The 20,634-nt window shown below is 47.0% G+C and overlaps 2 protein-coding genes across 2 annotated transcripts; one reads left to right on the top strand and one right to left on the bottom strand.

The window, feature by feature from the left end:
- Window positions 1-225: 225 nt before the first annotated feature.
- Window positions 226-5,635, bottom strand: LOC135806647 (inactive rhomboid protein 1-like). Its single transcript, XM_065320875.1, has 7 exons — window positions 4,460-5,635; window positions 4,003-4,127; window positions 3,724-3,892; window positions 2,906-3,099; window positions 2,128-2,212; window positions 1,454-1,583; window positions 226-1,016 (listed from the first exon to the last, which is right to left on the bottom strand). The coding sequence occupies exons 1-7, from the start codon at window positions 5,144-5,146 to the stop codon at window positions 718-720; spliced, it is 1,689 nt and encodes a 562-aa protein (XP_065176947.1). The 5' UTR covers window positions 5,147-5,635; the 3' UTR covers window positions 226-717.
- Window positions 5,636-7,643: 2,008 nt separating this feature from the next.
- On the top strand, window positions 7,644-19,294 carry LOC135806646 (uncharacterized). Its single transcript, XM_065320874.1, has 9 exons — window positions 7,644-8,435; window positions 10,396-10,503; window positions 11,054-11,110; window positions 12,228-12,537; window positions 13,192-13,321; window positions 14,521-14,597; window positions 15,587-15,739; window positions 16,263-16,411; window positions 18,317-19,294. The coding sequence occupies exons 1-9, from the start codon at window positions 7,995-7,997 to the stop codon at window positions 18,521-18,523; spliced, it is 1,632 nt and encodes a 543-aa protein (XP_065176946.1). The 5' UTR covers window positions 7,644-7,994; the 3' UTR covers window positions 18,524-19,294.
- The last annotated feature ends 1,340 nt before the right edge of the window (window positions 19,295-20,634 follow it).

Below are 20,634 nucleotides of genomic sequence, written 5' to 3'. Positions count from 1 at the left end.
CAGTTGCTAGGTAGTTGCTAGGCAGTAACTGGCAGGACATTATGGCCACCTGGTCGCGCTGTGTGCCCATTGCCAGATAGGGAGGGCCCTGACTTGTTGCTTGTGTTGAGCTGGTCGTGCGATACATGATAGTATAGCCATTGGCATCAATCACACAGCCTACACGTACAGACGTGAACGACTATGCTGCTGATTTGTTGAAAAGACTCTTGCGCCACGTCTGTGTGGTGTTAGCAGCCGCTGTTGTGAGGAGAATAACAATCATGATCCACATCAGTAAGATACACGTCCGTCCATGGTACCTGGCAAGTACAATGATTATGTGTTGTGCTCGCGATAAGTGTTGCTATGCCATTGTCATCACAGGGATGCTATGCCATTGTCATCACAGGGATGCTATGCCATTGTCATCACAGGGATGCCAACCGTGTGGTCGATTGCTCCAGAATTGGGAAGTTTTAAAATAACGCTACTTCCAAGTATTTTTAAAAGTAGTTTGCGATACAGTATTATAATTATTATCGTTTTTGATCAAGGCTCAAATTAGCAGCGAGCAATGCAGACGGAAAGGTTTCAAGAAATAGCAGTCGCCTCGCAAAGTTCTACTGGAAGAAGGCAATACGAATATAATAGTCTCCGTTCACAGGAGAAGAAGGCAAGTGAAAATGAATAGATTACTCTGATAAAAGCAAGTACGTGTCCAGCTGGCAAACAATCCTACGGAGTGAACTTGAAAGCGTTGAATCCCTCTTCACAGAAGGTATCCGTATAGGGAACACAGTTTATGTAGGAGCACCAAGAGCAGAACTCAGCATTCTGAGTGTTGTAGAAGACGACAAACCCAACAAAGAACATTGCAGCCACTAGTAGAATCGCCACGAGAACGAAGCAGCACTTTCGCGCAGCGTCAAACTTTCCGAATGTAAGATAGGGCACGAAAATGAATGAGGATATCAGACCAAAGATGAAGCCGCCAACGTTGGCAAAGTTGTCCAGGTATGGAGTAGTGCCCATTGCTGTAAAACAAAGCAGCAGAATACGAAACACAAACGACCTCAGCACCTCCTCACGGCAAGCAAGGAAGCAAGAACTTGCACACTGGGTTTGAAAAGAACAACCATCTGCAATAACTGTATCACGGTTTGGTGGAAATAGCTGAAGACTGAGTTGGTTACTCCCAACGCACGTGGAGTCCCTGCCCCTACCGACTGACTGACACTTCTCTGGGTGTCGGCAGGAAGTGCACTATGCAATGTTGAGAGCAATCATGCATCTTCTTAAAAAACAAAACAAGAATGCCTATCCTATGTGAAGCGCAGACAAGCCCAATGCCGTCGCAGAGAATCCCCCCAAAAAGACTAGAGCCGTAGATGGCCATGTCACGGAGAGCTTTGTGCCTATGTTGTTTTTAAAGTTCAAAACAGAATGAAAGTTTGTCCCACTGAGGCCTTACCCAAAGCTGCGATGAGTGTGATCAACAAACCCACTAAGTTCTGACAAGGGCTTTTTATCGCTTGCCATCTCTGCACCAGCTCCACAAATCGAATGCTAAACAAGCCGAAGACAGCTCCAGAACAGCCAACCTGCACCACACAGCAAAGTCATACCAACAGAACATTTAGCTTTTATGAATGTAGGAACTCGCTGGAGGGGATTGCGGAGTAAATGAATGACGTATACCACATTCTCCCAGTCGCCAAGGCTACCTGGATAAATACAACTCTCTAACATACGTCCAGTGAAGTTGAAAGCAGAACTACATGTACGACGTGTATACCCAGTGGCCCAACAAGCCCACCCAGACTATGTGCAGTCACGCTGCGATGTGATACTGTGCAGTGACATTGGGCATACCATGCCGCACACAGTCAATGAAGTGATGGGTTGTGAGGGAAAGTGGATGTAACAGCAACAGTACCTGTAGCAAACAGTGTGACCGCGGCATGTACGAGTTCTACTTTGAAGTGATGCCCGTGTATACTTATGTCCGGCTGCCATGGTAACGTTATACTGCATGGGAATATGTACTCGCGGCATACCCCGGTATACTCCGCGCCGTTGCCATGACTGGACACAAGGTGTAGCTACATGTCACATGACTTAGTTCTACATACACGAAGTGCTCACCTGTGATGTGCTTGGGTCGAATATGCCACTGACCAGATAGCCTCCAACACCACTGGCTGTGTAGATCAACATGATTCGTAGCCAGCTGCGGTCACACACATACACACCGGCGTAGTGATGACAGTAGGTTGACAGCCGGCTCAGCGGCAACTAATGGTGGTAAACCAGGCTCAGGAACTATCTCGTTTTTTTCAAGTAACGGTCGGTGTTGTACAGTAGTGACTGCAGTAGCCACTGCATGCATGCAATAGCCACTGTGTGCATGCAATAGCCACTGTGAGCATGCAGTGGCTACTGCATGCATGCAGGACATGATTGAGATTGAATGAGACTCCCTACATGTACGGTGAGTCTTATACACATGGAGAAAGAATGGTCACCACATCTCAATGTCCAGCACTTTCAACCAGGACAGGTAGCCTTCAGAATCTCATGTCAAACACACCAGTACTACATCTACTTCTAATTGGAAGTTTCAATGCAGAATGATATGTGTGGGAAGTATGTGTAAAGAAGTCAAACCTGAATTCTGAAAAATTGGTAGTATCAAGACAGGCTGTACAAATAGTGTGTTCTGAGCAAACTTATCATAAAGTGCAAGGAGAGCAGTACACACCCGGCTCACCCAATAACGGAACTGTACATTACCCAATAATGGTAGGGCTTTGCCCAAATAATGGGGGCTTTTACCCAATAATGAGGGCTTTTACCCAATAATGGGGGCTTTACCCATTAATGAGGCTGCACCTTTGCTAACAATGGGGCGTCGGCGGCTTACCCAATTTGTTTTTCAATCTTGACACCCAGGTAGAGCTGAGCACCTAGGAAGAGAAGTGCTGAGATGACACCGCTTTGCAGGAAGATGGCGGTGAAGAAACGAAACCACTGGTTGGCACTAGATACCGTGATTTGGCCTTTCTCCAGTGGCGTGTTGCAAACACTGCCAACACAGTTAGCATCACGACATAGCACCTGCACATAATAAACATGGACACATCAACATCAGGGCCGCGGATTAGCACCTGCACATGATAAACATGGACACATCAACATCACGGCCGCGGATTGCATCAGAATTACAAGACATGGGCCCTCGGGATGCATTCCCAATCTCTTGTTTTATTGTTGTTGTTCTGATTTGCACTTGTTTTTCTTTCTTCTTCTTTTTTTTCTTTCTTTTTTTTGCCATGGCTGGCTATAATCACCCTCACCTCCTCCTTGATTGGCCTTGGCCATGAGTGTGTGTGTAATAATAATAATAAAATTCAGATTCTACAATTATTTGGATAAAGGAGTTCAACAAATTTAAATACACAAAGTTTTTGCAATCGCATAATCTATTATGTACCTGTAGATGATGAACTCAGACGCGTAAACTTGCAAGTACAAATATTGAGCAAAGAGTCTACAAGACCCATGTCTTGTGGATTCTCGCTGCATTCCCGTTCACCGTCCAGAGATACTAGAGTGCATGCAATCTTTTATCTGGAAAGTTTTACAGGTAACCATGCACATCATTGTAAAGGCATATCTGCACTAGATGTGGCATGTAGCCTGGAAGAAAATTAATAAATGGGAGATGTGCAGGTCACCCACCTTGTCAGCATGATACACGCCATCAAAGAATGTGCAGTTTTCTTCTGATGTTATAACACATGATGCATCCAGGCCGATGCAGCATGGACGCAGGACAATACCGTTCCTACAGAACTCATTGCTGGTGCTGCACTGCTTTGCTGATCCCAGGATTGTGCAGCTGGCAGAACTACGAACAACACAGAAATCACATTAGTACCATAGTGACTATGCAACTAGCAGCAATCCTGGTATTCAGTGGAGTGCACGAGTCACAGTCATACCGTTACTGGTACTTACTTGCATTCACTGGGGTCCATCATACCACAGGTGTTATTGACAGACCTAGAGGCACATAGGAACTGGTTCTCACGATCTGCTTCAGCAGCCATCCTCACCAGCAGTGCCGTATCCGTTCTCATACACTGCACCATCCACACACGCACACAGACGCACGCACGCACACACACACACACACACACACACACACACACACACACACACACACACACACACACACACACACACAGACATAATATTATACTTACAGTACCGCATATCCACAGAGACATACACACCGTGGCACAGTGTTAAATAACTTTTAAAATGTTGACGCGCACACACACACACACACACACACACACACACACACACACACATACACACACACACACACACACACACACATATACAGTAACGCTAATAGCTTCTCGCACACATGTGACATGTGACATGTGATAAGAGGCATAGGACCTACCAGTGTAAACTTTGCTCCGATGCTGACCATGTATTTAGCACTGGGACCGATGAAGAAATTGAACGGGACTTCCCTTTTAACATTGGCTGGAATTCCTGTCATTGGGTTGGTAATCAGCTGCTCTTCCTCTTTCGGGGTGAAAGCTATGGGTGCCAGTTTGCCTTCGATCAGTGTGTAAATAGTGATTCCAACCTGTACAAGGCTGATGAAGATGATGAAGTATGGGCGGAAAGTTGGCAGTGCATCGATACGCCGTTTCACCGATGGACGTCTCCAAGCGGGCAATCTACGCCCACCACGGCGGCGTTGCTCTTGACGACCACGTTGCTGCTGCTTGCTCGGCTGATCCAAGCGCGTCTCTGCCACACGCATATGGCCGCCGCCGTCATGTTCCGACCCAGTGCCTCCGTCAGCATCATCATAGGCTGCTAGCTTGTGATAACCACGTGCGCCCTCACGTTTAGCATACATACCTGATTCTTGCCAGCGCTTTTCATCAGCCGGACTAGCACCAAACAGTCCTCCGACAGTCTCCGTTACTTTCGAATACCTGCTCTGACGTCGCTGAAGTGGTGGTGCTGATGGCATATCGGATAAATCGCCAGCAAATCCATCTCCATCTTTGCCCATTTCCCCTACGGCTGAAGCAGCGCCATAGTTCCGATGGAGTCGCGTTTCGTGCGTCATGATGTCACGTATTTGTGGACTGACCGACTTGCACTGCCCTCTCGGCTCTCGCCCCTGATTATGGCGAATCCGGAATTCACAAATGAATAGAATTACCGGTAGCAGGGAAGGCAAGTCTTAGCGATTCAGACCGTAGCGTAGTGAAGATATCGATCACACAAGTAGAACATCCAAACAGCCACCATGCAGTTGACAGTCTGTAGCTACTGGTAGTGCGAGTGCACAAAAACTTTACTCCTCCAGTTCCATTCGACTCCTGACAGTAGCGATCGATCCGAGACACATCATCCAGTTTATCTCACTGGCACTTTTACTTCGTTCCTCTCCAGGAAGTAGCTAGCTCACCCAGGCGCAGCACGGCCTATTCCTTGCTAAAGAATACCTCATTAGTTCACGTTTGTGTAGCGAAAGATTCCGTTCTCCTCATTACAAGCTGAGAAGCCCTTTTGAACTGCAGTGTGGGCCAGGTGAGATCTTGCTACAAAAAGACGTGTCCTGGTACCGGGTAGATAGACCTGTGTGTAGGCTGTACTGTGTCAGTGGGTACCAAGCACTGTATCGACGCCATGCGCCAGTGCTTGTCACCGACTCGACTGTCATGACACTACGTGTATACAGTCACTCGTTGTAGAGCTGCTGTCGACATGTCGTAGATTTACAGACTACAAAACTCGGTGCAAGACCATGAAGACTGTCGACATGTCGATGTCCTCGATGCATGATGACACGAGTCATGGAGTATGATGTAGCTTTTGGCAGTTTTGCCTCTTCAACTAATTACTTTTTCAAGGCTTTTGTGTTTGCTCTTTGCACTGGCCCAGCAGGCAGCAGGCCGGCCAGGCCCAGGCCAGGGTCTCACACCAGGCCAGCGTCAGAGACATGTCGACAGAGTCTGATGCTGTGCCAGCAGGAAGTACGTCTACCTGCACTTCTTCAAGTTCCGGCTTTGGAGATGTCATGCGTGTTGGTGGTACCAAGAGTACATACACCTTTTTTTTGTGGTACATGTACTCATGTACACGTGTATTGTGGTTACGAGATGATGCCAGTGCCAGTGGAGCCTCCAACTAGGGAGGAGCAGGAGGAGGGATTGGTCTGGGTAAACCATGGTTAATGTGAACGGTTTGTTTGTATGCCATGGCTAACAGTGAACTGTTTGTTTGTATGCCATGGCTAACAGTGAACTGAGTTCGTATGATTACATGTATGGTAAACCTTGAACAGTTTGTGAACCATGCTGATCCGCTGCCTCTCTGTGAACCATGCTGATCCGCTGCCTCTCTGTGAACCATGCTGATCCGCTGCCTCTCTGTGAACCATGCTGATCCGCTGCCTCTCTGTGAACCATGCTGATCCGCTGCCTCTCTGTGAACCATGCTGATCCGCTGCCTCTCTGTGAACCATGCTGATCCGCTGCCTCTCTGGGAACCATGCTGATCCGCTGCCTCTCTGTGAACCATGCTGATCCGCTGCCTCTCTGTGAACCATGCTGATCCGCTGCCTCTCTGTGAACCATGCTGATCCGCTGCCTCTCTGTGAACCATGCTGATCCGCTGCCTCTCTGGGAACCATGCTGATCCGCTGCCTCTCTGTGAACCATGCTGATCCGCTGCCTCTCTGCCCCTCGTGGGCCTGCTCAAAGACTGGTCTGTTTAGCAGGACCTTCGTCAACGTTTTAGTCCAATACACGTCGTTGAATAGAACTAGGTCAAGAGCTAGAAGTTGCGACCCCACTCTCGTTGACGGTTCACAACCAACCAACCAACCAACCAACCAACCCGCATCACCCGGGCCCCGGAACGCTTCCAAATCCAATGTTCCGTTCAACGCAATGCCAATGCAGTGGCAATACTGCAATAGTGCCTGGGCCATGGTATGCTACATCAGTGCATTGGCCTGATGCCGTGATGGGGTTCCAAGGCGGCGGCACTCAGTAGGTTTTGTTGATGTACACGAAAGACGAAGTGCTTTCGCTATGGCCTGTGTCTCTCCAGCGGACTCCGTGGATGCATGGTCAGTGCTCACACCACTAAAATCACGTTGCGCACCCAATGATCCGTGGCCATCGTCCTTGACGGCTCAATAGCTGCATGCATTGGCTGCACCAGCCCGACCTGCACTAAGCATGAGGATATCGGCATTCACATACTGACATAGTCCCAAAATGCCAATGCCTACATAACCAATAACATAACGACAGTTACGTCGTTGCTTTGTGGTGCCATCGTCAAATACATCATGGAAAGGATGTGATGTACATGAACAATGAGCCCGTCAAGAGTCTGATTACTGTCTTGCAAAGGTTAGAGTGGGCATGCCCTGCTTGATCCCCCACATCCTCGGTTATTCTGGCAATGCCATGATAATAATAATATGACTGACTTGCGACTGACCAGCGGGCAGTTACGGTCGGTACCCGTACAAAATCATGGCACGGTGATCCCACACCACAGAGCCAGTCATCATGATCATAGAGCGATGAGCGTTCCCGGCCCAGTGTGACTGACAAAATGCCCGGTATGTAGATTGCACGTGTTGTTTTGGTCGGGCCATCTACGGCGTTTTTTCCTATGTTGTTAGCCCTCAATCTTAAAAGCAGCAGCGCAGGAGCGCGACTTAGCTCAACTAGACTACAAGCGACAAGTAAGCGTACAGTTCTACTAGTGCGGCAGTGGGACTGGAGACCAATGGCAATGTTGAAACTAGCATTGTGAAACAAAAAGTCCTTGTTCGCGGTGGTGACGTTGAAGACTGCGTGTGAAGTAGTTGTTTCCGACGCATCTTCTCTCTACCTTCTCAGGGTATCATAATAATATCACCAGCGGATAAGTATCGCCATTCGTAAGGTATGGCAAGACCAGCAGGGTATAGACGTCTGGCCCCGGCGGGTAACCATGCATCTTCTTCCTCTACCAGAACTATCGTCCTTTTCGAATTGGAGAATTTGAGGCGAGATCACCCGCAAGACATGAGCGATAGTCAGGATGAGCGCCTGCTGCAGTCTGCAGCCAGTTGTTTGAATAGTGCTGATGAACTACCTGATACTCACACATCGCGATCTGATTCTGTCAGGGGTGTCCATGGTGTCGCTGCTGCTGGAGGTATTGTCGCTATTCGTACCCCGCCGCCGCCGCAGCTTCCCAGCAGAAGAGAGGCACGGCACGATGAGGACTATGAGTGTGAGCAGGTGGAGGCGAAAGGTCGCTGGCGGTTTGCTACTGTGTGTATTTCCATTCTATTCGCTGGAATCATGCAAATCGCCGTCACAACTCTGAACGTCAATGCTAGGGTAAGCCACCGGAATGATGGTTGTAGTCATGCACATGTATACTGTACAGTCAGTTATGTACAGACATTCTAGTCATCCAGTCCTTGAACTGTTACCATGGTTACTTGAAGCACTCATCATGATCATGCTGATTTACATGTAGGCTTGTAGGCTGTAGCTGATCCGTGCTGCCAGGAGTAGATTGACAAACGACGTGTATGTCTGTGTAGTGTGTAGACCTACTAGTACATGTACAGTGGATATCGGTTATAAAGTCATCGGACATAGTGATAAACCGGCTATATTGATACAAAATGAAAATATCAAAAGCAAAACCAGAAAAAGCCAGTCAAATTATCATTATAACCAATATATCGTATATAGCGATAAATCGGCTATAAGGATACAGAATCACCATTCAAAACACCTCTTTGTGCAGAAAAATTATCGTCTATAGTGATAGCAACACACGAGTGTGAGGCATTGATGTCTCGATTTGGAGCCACATGTGTGTTGTCATAGGGTATTCTGGTCTGGTGCTTCCTGGATGATGTCTTTGGGCCAAGAAGTTCTTCACTCTAGACTGGAGAAGGTGCAGTAGCATCCATCACGTATCAGTACGCTACATTAGCGCTATCGAGTACCCACACGTGTATAATGTGTATGTATGACGCGCGCAGTTGAAAATCGCCTGTAGTGATATACCGGTTATAGTGATAAAATGTGAAAAATCAGAAGGGCACGTTATAACCAATATCTACTGTACTAGTAGTCTTGGGACTGCGCGTTGTGTTCTACCTGTTCAGCACGTAACGTAACGTCGTTGAACAGCCCTGCTGTGTTTCAACATTCCCTGTTCATTTCTGACTACCCCCCCCCCCCCCCCCACACACACCTCAACTTGCAGTTGCACATCAGTAATTCACTCAACAAAGTCTGTGGTTTGCTACTCATGTATCCATTCTAACTGTCTAAGTATCGTATATTCCGGACTATCAGCCGCACTGGAGTACATGTATAAGCTTCACCCAGATTTTTGTCACGAAAAGCAGACATGTACCCTGTTTATCACCATGAATTTGGCACTGGTAGTATAAGCCGCATGCACCGACTGTTCACCGACTGTTCACCGACTGTTCACCGACTGTTCACCGACTGTTCACCGACTGTTCACCGACTGTTCACCGACTGTTCACCGACTGTTCACCGACTGTTCACCGACTGTTCACCGACTGTTCACCGACTGTTCACCGACTGTTCACCGACTGTTCACCGACTGTTCACCGACTGTTCACCGACTGTTCACCGACTGTTCACCGACTGTTCACCGACTGTTCACCGACTGTTCACCGACTGTTCACCGACTGTTCACCGACTGTTCACCGACTGTTCACCGACTGTTCACCGACTGTTCACCGACTGTTCACCGACTGTTCACCGACTGTTCACCGACTGTTCACCGACTGTTCACCGACTGTTCACCGACTGTTCACCGACTGTTCACCGACTGTTCACCGACTGTTCACCGACTGTTCACCGACTGTTCACCGACTGTTCACCGACTGTTCACCGACTGTTCACCGACTGTTCACCGACTGTTCACCGACTGTTCACCGACTGTTCACCGACTGTTCACCGACTGTTCACCGACTGTTCACCGACTGTTCACCGACTGTTCACCGACTGTTCACCGACTGTTCACCGACTGTTCACCGACTGTTCACCGACTGTTTTGACTGTTTTGTGGGAATTACTGGTGTTTAAAATGCGGCGTATACTCCGAAAAAAAACCCTGGAAACTGTACTTGTATTAAGTTGTAAGTTGTAATAATAACTTACATAACGATTGGGAGCAACCACTGTAATAACCTATGTATAAGCTATACGAATGTAGGCTAGTGCTGACTTAGCATGTCATGTGACAGTGTCATGTGACAGTGTCATAGTGTACATGTGTCTACTGATGTTCACCGGCTTGCAGGACTGGAGCATGTACAGGGAAATGCCCGGGCTGCTATCTGCACTGTATCCTATTGTAGCTCTGACCCAGATAATCAGCATGCTCAGTGCTCTACGCTACTTGGCATCGGTAAGTCTTTGCCGTATAGCTAGCTGATCACTAGTCTATGGGATTCACATAAGAAGGATGATAGCATGTGCATGAGATGCTCTGAACTGAAGTAAGATAATTATATAATGAATGTGTATGTTGTCACCAGGGAGTAGTAAAATACATAGTATTTTACTACTCCTTGGTTGTCACTAATGACTTTGCATCAAGTTGTCTGGCCTAGTACAGTCAGTGAGTTAAATTGCCTGGAAGAATAGTACTGTCAGTGAGTAATGCATATAATGAGACATATCATACTCCACATTGCCAGTAGTACACTGTGTACGAAAAGAAGTCCAACCTTCCATGGAGTCACAGTTCAGTGCGTCTCTTTGTAGGCCTGAGTGAAATGGTCGTGTTCAAGCATACGGCTATCCTGCAATTACACATACTACATGTACTCAAAGTACTGTATTAGTATTCATCTGGCTACTCGGTACATCATTATTTTGTATCCTACTCGGTATGTCAGTGTCTTTACCTTGGCGTTCATGCGGCTACTCGATATGTCACTGTGTTGTTGTCACAGGATGAGAACATGTCGGTGCAGAAATGCCTTTCATGGACAAAGTTACTCACACCTTTGGTAAGTGGCCACTGACTGATGATGTACTGAATGCAATCCTTGTTACTGACCGATGATGTAATGCGACCATTGTTACTGGCCGATGATGTAATGCGAAGGTACATGTACATGTACTTGTGTAACCTAACGGCTTAGCACACCTGACCACTGTCTGTACATATACCGTAAAATCCCGCCAGAGCGCCCCTACCTCCTCGACGCTTCAGGTGGGAGGGGCGGATGGGGCGAGTCCTACTTGCCGTATTCAGTACTACATGAAAAAGTACTCACCCTACGAAAACTGTTCTTGCATCTCATACACCGACCAAAGGTCAAGAGCTAGGAGTCGTACAGACCCGTCAAAACTCAGGGTTTGTGCGATCCTTGGTCAAGAGGGTGGACACTGTTGCGTACATTTCCCGGCAACCGGATCGAGCACCCGTCTGCAGTACAGTACGGGATCACAGAGTCATACGAGGATACGATCAATCACTTCCCTGACAAGAAGTCAGGGAGGGGCGGATGGGAGAGACGGGGCGCTCTGGCGGGATTTCAACGGTAATTACATCATCTTTACTACACCAGGCTGGACCACCGGAAGCAGTTCTCGATTGGTCCGGTAGTATCATTGCCTTTCATACAGTTTGTAAATGATATGGTGGGTACACATGACTTTCATACAGTTTGTATATGATATGGCGGGTACACATGACTTTCATACAGTTTGTATATGATATGGCGGGTACACATGACTTTCATACAGTTTGTATATGATATGGCGGGTACACATGACTTTCATACAGTTTGTATATGATATGGCGGTTACACATGACTTTCATACAGTTTGTGTATGATATAGCGGGTACACATGACTTTCATACAGTTTGTATATGATATGGCGGGTACACATGACTTTCATACAGTTTGTATATGATATGGCGGTTACACATGACTTTCATACAGTCTGTGTATGATATGGCGGGTACACATGACCTCTATAGTAGGAAACATGTGTTGGTGGGCAAAAAGTTGGTCCGGTGATAACCTGACCAACCGGACCAGTTCCGTCGGCCCTGCTACATTCTCACAGTTCCTTAGCTTACCCACTGCATCTCTCCTGTTCTCTCGTGTCCACCAGGTCCAAGCACTATTGGGTGGGATTCTCTTCTCTGGTGTAGCAACGCTACACTACTATCACCATGCGAGAAGCTCAATCCATATCACCGAATTCCTGGAGTTGACTGCAGCATGCACCATCACTTCATGTGCGGTGACATCAAATCTCGATACTGCATTATACGGAGTCGTGCTGCTCTGGAAGAGGTTACCTCCTACCTTTCCTGGAATGGAGTTCTTCATCCTACCCGTTGTGTCGTCAATCGCTACGCTTGCTACGTGTCAGTTACTTCCAGCAGTGGGACTTCTTCTTCATGATCACCTCCACGAAGGTACTCTATAGCTAGTCCAGATAGTACTCTGTTAATAGCGACAACGCATGTAACCAAGTTTAGACAGTACTCTGTTAATACTCGACACAAGGCCGATTTTATTACAATCAGCAAAATGTTAATACTCTGTTACTAGTAATAGCGATAGAGCGTGTACCCAAGTTTAGACAGCAGTCTGTTAATAGCGGCAACGCATGTACCCCAGTGTGGCAGTGTGCCTTCAGTTGAGGTGTACATGTACATGTTTGCATGCCAGTATAATCTGACCACAGCTGCAGTACTCAAGTATTTACTGACTACTGCACTGTAGAACATGTCACGTGATAACACTCCATACTCCACTGTGTTGTGAGCACTTTCAATCGCTTGGCGCCAGCCTCTTTTTAAAAAGAGCCCCCACTGAAGCAATTGCCTAGGCTCCTGCAAAGTAGTTTGCTCATGCATAATCGCTGGCATCCTATGCCGATTACTGGTGCAAAAATGGTACTTCTTGGACTTAAACTGCTTTCTATACATTTCAGTTTGTCCACAGCTTATAAACATAGCACATACCGGCACCAGCAGAAAATGTCACAGTGATGTATGGCTGTGTTACATGCCATGCAACTGGTTGTTTGCCCGCTGTGATCATGTGACTGCCAATCTGTTGTGCAGGTGTGACATCATGTGTAGTGGTAGCAATGTTACTGCTTCTACCCATCTTTTCCTGGATGCTGTATCGAAGAGTGCAGCCTGCTGAAAGGCAAGGATGGCTTGGATCTGTTCTACCCCTCCTGGCATGGTGGTAAGCACGATCACTATACACTATACCGGTATATAGTGCAAGTGATCAGATGATGATACTCACCGTTGGCTCTATAGGATCAGTGGGTCGATATGGTCTATAGGGTATATCAGTTCTATAATTATATGAGCACTTGTACCCCCATCGCCACTTCTATATTTGTAAGCCCTTCATTGTCCTCTGCATTGCTTTTTTCTTATGGTTTGTTAGGTTGAGGAATTATAATAGTAAAAAAATGTCATAGGGTCAGAAATCCGTTGATCTTGGAGCTGCAGAGAGTGTTCAATGTCATAGACAGAGTTTAGTACATGGCAGATGCAGCGGATGACGTTCAGGTTGATTGTAACTCTGAGTTTCATGCTGCAAGGTAATCATCAGACAACTGATACCGGGTTCTACCCAACTTGGTCTATAGGGTTTGAAGGTTCGTTATGATTCATAGGGTCTATAGCGTAGATTCTATAGGGTCTATTGGTTTTAGGGTCTATAGGTTTCATATATTCTATAGAGTCTATATGGGTTATAGGGTCTATACTCTATAGGGTCTGGAGAGTCTATAGGGCTTATAGGGTCTGGAGGGTCTATATAGTCTAAGGGTCTATGAGGTTTATACTATAGGTTTTCTAGGGTTCATAGGGTCTCCAGGGTTCATAAATTCTACAGGGTCTATATTGGTTATAGGGTTTATAGGGTCTATGGGGTTTATACTAATATAGGTATATTGGGTCTATAGGAATCATAGGGTCTACAGGGTTAATAGTGTCTATAAGCCTTATACATTATAATAAGAGCGGCTTTTCCAGCCGTGCTGCTACCCACAGTCAACTGAGAAGTTGTGGCCAGGCACAAAGGATACATGGATGCGGCTAATGGGGTTTTTCATACCGACCTGTGGTCTCGGTGTTACCGCGAGCGTGCGCACCATGCTTCAGAAAGGAACTGTTATACTGTCCATGAATTTATTCTTGTGCGTTCTAAGCTGTTACATGAAGGTAGAGTAGAGAAAGTGTTGACTGATTGTGTGCGTACACTTGTGTGTGTGTGTGTGTGTGTGTGTGTGTGTGTGTGTGTGTGTGTGCATGCGTGTGTCTGTGTACACGTGCGTATGCGTGTATATGTGTATATGTGTATGCGTGTATGTGCGTATGTGCGTATGTACATGCGTACTCGTTTGTGCTTTCGTTTTCGCATTGCTGCAGCTGTCTTGGGATTGCCATCGATTCAAATCTTTGGATGTACACTGGAGAGTTGACCAGGTTGATGACTGTTATCAATGGTAAGCAACTACTGAGTGCACTAGTGGTCCATGAACTGATATGATTGTGACTCACAACCGCATGTACATCTACACCAGGAGGATCAAGATCTACCGTATTTTATGGACTTCTAGCCGCACTTTAAAACACGTGTAACTCATATAGCATATTGGATAGACCAGCGCTGCAGCGCTTCATGCATATGCATGTCTCAGTCAAGTGTGTCATTCAACTACAATGTCATTACGGTACCACACTCCATTATCACACTAGTGCGAAGATTCTACATGATGTCAGTACCGGGTGAAGGACAAACTAGGAAAATGTTGTTAGAAATTCAGTGGTGCTTCGCAACTGTGGAACCACTGGTGAGGTTTTTTATGCACTGGCACCTAGTACTAGTAGACTGATTTGATCATATTGAGTACGGAAGGTCAAACGCTTCACAGTCTGACGTGTGGCCCGCTTATACTCCGAATGTCAAGAAAAATACAAAATACAAATGTTGAGTCCGACAAGGGGGGGGGAGGGGGGGGGAGAGGGGGGTGCGGCTTAAGACACACGGCTAGTGTGGACTACCGTACTGGCAATATATGTTGCCGCGTAACGCGTAACGCAGGGGGGTGCGGCGTAACGCGCGACCAGGCTAGTGCGACAAATTTTCGTTGAGTTCGTAACGCGCGTCCGGCGGGGTGCGGCGATCTTTTCATTGCAGTTTGCAAAAAATGATGCGGCAATAGCAAAAAAATGATGCGGCAATAGCAAAAAAGTGATGCGGCAATAGCAAAAAAAAGGACTGCGGCAATATAGAAACCTGTGTAACGGCTCCTGTGCGACTTTGCATGTAACGCCCTGCGTGCGGCAAACATGTGCCAATGTAACGCTTCATGGCCTCCCTGCGGCAACATATATTGCCAGTACAGTAGTCTTGATAGCCATGAGGCTGTGAGCCGCAGTCACTGTGACGATGTTGTTGTACTTGATTTCTTGCATGTATTCTTTACTGCAGGTGTTGTCATGAATCTGTTGATGATTCATTATCACGTAGCACTGCAACATCGACACACAATGGAGCATTTCCAGTGTCCCAGCGACACAGCTGCGTGCCACAGAAGAGCATTGACGTGCATCTACTGCTGTTGCAGGCAGTATGCTGGAAGAGGTATGTCTGCACTGTATAGAGGGTGCCCAGTCTCACTGTCCCTGTTTCACTACATGCTTATAGACCTGCGCGTGTGTGTTTGCTGATTTGCAAATCTGTCCGGCTATGTATGCCTTGTTCACATGAAAGGGCCGCACTTTTATGCATCCTGACCCTGCTGAATAACATATCCCCAAGGATGTTCTAAGCTGGAGGCACAGGAGCACTGGGCTAAGGCACCATTTGCCACATTCTGGCTCGGATTTTCACTCACACACGCACACACACACATCATCATCGGCCTGAAGATGTATTCATGATATGTTGCCGGCGATAAGTAAATTATCGTGTCCGTTCCCGAAGGGAACTCATGACGGCCGCTAATGCCCGGTAAACCCTAGCGGCAGATGCAGCGCCTAACGGTGGGATACCGGCACTAGTGCACTGCCATTGCTCTTAAAAAATTGCAATGCATAGAATGATTCTGATGTCTTACCAGTAATGCAATTCTTGTCTTGTCTTGTTGTCCTGGTACCTATGGTAGGTGTAGAAGTGACTGTAGCCTGGATTGGCCTGGCGATGTTCCCAGTCTTCTTGTTTGTACTGCTACTGGCATTGAGAGGCGTAGCAGGCAGCACTATCACTCCATTCAGCTTCAACTACATCAGCACAATAGTATCCCATGGCTGTCTGGTAAGCAAACAGTACTATAAGCTAGCTCCGGCACTGTGATTGCTTGTCAGTTGAGTAACACTATGATTATGTCCCTGGTATTCGGTACTGTCGGGCGCCGAAGAACGGCCAGGCTAGAATTTCACCAATTTTTAAGAACAGTCTAGGCTGGATCTTTTTGCAGATGAGAACGGAAACCATAATGTACAGCATAATGTACACTCAGACGTATAACTCTGCATAAATGTACATGTAAGACTGTACCATTGAATAAGAACGAAACCGCGGTGTACGCTAGAAATAAGAACGGGCTAGGCTTGAACCCTGAGCCCCCCCCCCCCCCCCCCCCGTTCTTTGGCACCAGACAGTACTGTACTAGCACTTGTTTTTCAAGTTCAAACTGTCTGGCAACCTAGACTGACTAGACTGACTGTGAGAGACTCAGTTGAAACCTGAAGAGCTGATGACCCCCGTATGGTACACTGTAACCGACCGTGATTCCCTCACTGACTGATAAGAGTGAAGTGAGTAGTGGTATGACAAGAGACTATAATGATTTGCAGAGGTGAGGATGTAGCACATACAAAAGGAATAGAATACGAAGCTTGTGTTGGCTGTGACTCCGAGTTTCACGCCTATGGCGATCATCAGACAGCAATGATTACAAAAACTCAATGAATGTTCTTGATATAGTGTGGTAAGGTGCCAGTGGAATCAGAGAATTTAAGCGCAAATAAGGTCAAGCGGTGATTCTATGCATGTGCTTGCAAGATTAGCGCCAGACGTCAGGTGTAATCCTGGTTTATGTAACTGGAGGTGTGAAGTTAGATAGGTAGAATTTGTTCTCATGTCTGCACTTGGCCACTAGCTCCGATCGCTTGTTGATGTTCACCCTTCTGTCAGCATGCAAGATCTCCAGCTTCTCACGCAGACAGAGAGGGCAGCGCTTGGTGGCATTGGAGTATGCTGGTGTTTGGGCGACAACTGACCAACTGATGCTGTACCCGGCATTCTATTCCTTTTGGATGTAGCACATATGAAGGCGTCGGTACAACACCACCATGCAAAGTTGCATATCATGAAACATGAAAAAAATTAATGTGATAAATAGGGCCCTAGGGGTCAAACGGGTGTACCTTTAACTAACGAACGGATAATTTTCTTAACGGGTGGGTTAACGGGTACCCTTTAGCAGCCATGTTTAATTTTTTGCGCAACTTTCACATAAATCAAGATTTTAATTCATCTGTTCTCGGCTTGCATTTTGATATCACATTGTGTTTCGCAAATCGATTGGTGTCTTATAGTCGCAGGAGTACATCTACTGGGTGCGAAAATGCAACAACAATGCAGACATCCAGCGTGGAGTTGTAAATTATTGACTCCCGCCTGGAATACACGACCCAGCAGTGTTGCTCCGTACTGACTGGTTCATCAAAATCCAAACGGGTACCCCTTTGCTAACGGTACCTGAGATTAACGGTCGGGTACCCGGGTACCCGGTACACCCCTTTGACCCCTATAAATAGCCATAGAATATGTTCACTGCTGGACATTCCATGAGCGAATTGGTAAGCACTGGTACGGCCATGGCTGTACCTGCCGTACCAGTGGCGCCCGGCCCTGCAGTAGTACCATATCCCGGTGTTCTCTTGTCTTCAAGTTGCTTAGTAGCCGCACTGCTATGGTTAGCAGTACTATGGTCCACACCGATAGTTGACAGGACATTGCGGATACTTTGGGTAGAGAACTTTTCGTTGAACTTCAAAGTCAATATCTTCAGACTTGGATCTAGTAAATGTTGGTAATGTTAGTATTACATCTTTGTCCTGTTGTTATTCAGTTCTCTTGTGTATCAGTCTACTCGTACTCGTATAGTGACCAGTGACCAGTGTTGTTCTTTACCTGCTCTCATCCTACACATAGCTCTACATTGGCCAGCGGATCAATGCAAGGCTATTGAAGCAGTCACAGCCGTTCAACAACGTCAGTCTCTCTCCTGCCTGGTCACTGCCACTGGCCTGGCTTCTCTACGAACGCCTGGCCATACTAATGAACTTTGTAATTATAGGTTTGGTGGATAATGTCCTGAACAGTGGATCAGCATGGGCAATGGCCTATCTCCTGGAGTGATTACAGCCAATGGCGTTAGCACTGCTACAGACAGAGATATAAGTACTATTTTGATTTACTTTGAGTATGTTCGTATCAGAGAAATGGTGGTAAGACACATCAGTGATGAAATGGCAGTACATTCATGTCTGCCCACATGATGCTCTCTAAGCTGACACGGTCTCCGGGAGAAGAGCTCTCCTCAGTCTCTCGCCCGATCATCACCATCGCCATTGCCATTATCACCAGTATGCCTTCTAGCAAAACAATTGTTGTGGCTGACCTTGCCATCATGTTCAAGTAATTCTAACTGTATACCTAACAGTCCCGAGTTTGAAGTCCAAGTGTTCTAGCTGAGCTTGTCAGTTGACTCTTGGCCATTTTCATACCAAGCTGCTTCTCAGAGTCCGGCCAGGCTCTACCATTATTCTGTTGAGGCGATGAAACTGAAATTTAATGATTACACTAGATGTGGCTGCACCCTGTTGCTGTGGCTGTGCATGTGGCAGCAATCCACTTTCTATTAGTATTAGGAACTAGCGACACAAGACTTAGTATCGAAATACATAGCAACTAGGCAAGTAGCAACTAAGCAACTAGCAACTAGGCAACTAGCAACTAAGCACAGACTGTGTTTCGGATTTTGAATGGAGGTTTTTCTCATTTGCAGAGTGATTTCAATCATTTTATTTTCTATTTTTTCATTGGTTTGACACAAATTCTACTGAGCTTAATTGGCAAATACTTCATGACTCATTTAAAAAGACAGTATTCTGTTGACTTGGCTGTTGACTTGGCTTGACACTGTTGACAGATGCGTCGACTCTGCTCCTGTCTAACAGGTTCAGGGAAGATGCGAGCTGTGTTTATTATTCTGTTGACTGCCCTAGTAAAACTTGAGAAGCAATGTAACAGATTCACTGTTACTACTAACACTAGGAATAGGATACACTTATCACCTGCTATTATCACGCTGCTGCTGTTAGGTGTTATGTCCATCATTGCTTGTTCATGTATATAAGAATGCATTATGGCAAGGATCATTGCTGATTCCAAGAATGACTACTGAAGTTAGTTGGACTGTTACACTGGTAGCAAGAGGATGGTTTTTCTTTTCGTCATGTTCGGGCTATGCGCAGTGGCCGCATTAGTCGCCTACGGTATATTCGAGATTCAGAAGCGTCTGAATCACCTTATCGCACTCGGTCAGTGCGATGGATCAGATCAAACGCCAAGACGTGCTCAAGCTCCCAGCGGAGAGAGGCCACGCATGCGCCATGTTAAGTCTCCGCCTGTGTTTCGTGGAGATACAAGAGAGTTCAAGGAGTGGGCCTTCGCCATCGAACTCGCCATGAAGTCCCTGCAGCTGGACAACGCGGAGGAGCGCTTGAGCTACGCGGCGAGTTTTCTGGAGGGCAACGCTCGTCTTTGGTTTATCGCCTCTCAGGAGGCAAACACGCTGTTTTCCGACTGGCCAGACCTGAAGAGCAAGCTGGGAGAAGTGTACGGCCCGGTTTATGACAGGGAACAGGCGCGCATCGACTTATTCGCTCTTCACCAAGATGAGACTCTTGACGAATACATCAACAAATTTTCGCGGCTTAGCTTACAAGTTCCCGAGCTTGATGACCACTCCAGAGCTATCTTGTTCACGCGTGGGCTGGCTCAGGGCCTAAGCGGTGAGGTACTTAGGGAGCATCCGCAACATTTGGCCCAAGCCATACGAGCTGCGGTCGCAGCAGACCAGTCGATGCGGCTAGCCCAAGCAAGCTACGCCAAGGCAGTGCGCGCACCAGGGCATCAGAGGCGCCAGCCTGGACCCTGGTCAAGCCAACCAACACCATCCGGTGGGAGAGAAACCAGGGAGCCAGAGGGTCGTTCAAGGCTGTGTTTCACCTGCAGGAAACCCGGCCATATTGCCAGATTCTGTCCAGAAGGAGGGAGGAACGCCACAAGCAAGCCTTCTTTAAACGATGGACGCCAGTAAGGAAGGGAGTGCGACTACTGGCGAACACGAGAGCACCCAGGAATAGGCCACGAATCAAAGTTCAGAACAAATTCAGCCCCTTAGCAAATGAGGAACCACGCCTCGAGGAGACCGAAATTCAAGCCTCGCCTGTCAAGCATTCGTC

The sequence above is a fragment of the Sycon ciliatum genome, chromosome 1, assembly GCF_964019385.1.
Source record: "Sycon ciliatum chromosome 1, ocSycCili1.1, whole genome shotgun sequence".
In the NCBI taxonomy this organism is placed as follows: Eukaryota; Metazoa; Porifera; class Calcarea; order Leucosolenida; family Sycettidae; genus Sycon; species Sycon ciliatum.
Note: the sequence above shows the minus strand (reverse complement) of the source record. Positions and strands in the feature narration are given on the sequence as shown.

Coding starts and splice junctions, on each gene's coding strand:
- LOC135806647 (XM_065320875.1), bottom strand. CDS start 5,146: ATGACGCACGAAACGCGACTCCATCGGAACTATGGCGCTGCTTCAGCC. Junction 4,128..4,459: donor TCGGAGCAAAGTTTACACTG/GTAGGTCCTATG, acceptor TGGATGGTGCAG/TGTATGAGAACGGATACGGC. Junction 1,017..1,453: donor CACACTCATCGCAGCTTTGG/GTAAGGCCTCAG, acceptor TTTGTTTTACAG/CAATGGGCACTACTCCATAC.
- LOC135806646 (XM_065320874.1), top strand. CDS start 7,995: ATGGCAAGACCAGCAGGGTATAGACGTCTGGCCCCGGCGGGTAACCAT. Junction 8,436..10,395: donor CTCTGAACGTCAATGCTAGG/GTAAGCCACCGG, acceptor ACCGGCTTGCAG/GACTGGAGCATGTACAGGGA. Junction 13,322..14,520: donor CTACCCCTCCTGGCATGGTG/GTAAGCACGATC, acceptor GCATTGCTGCAG/CTGTCTTGGGATTGCCATCG.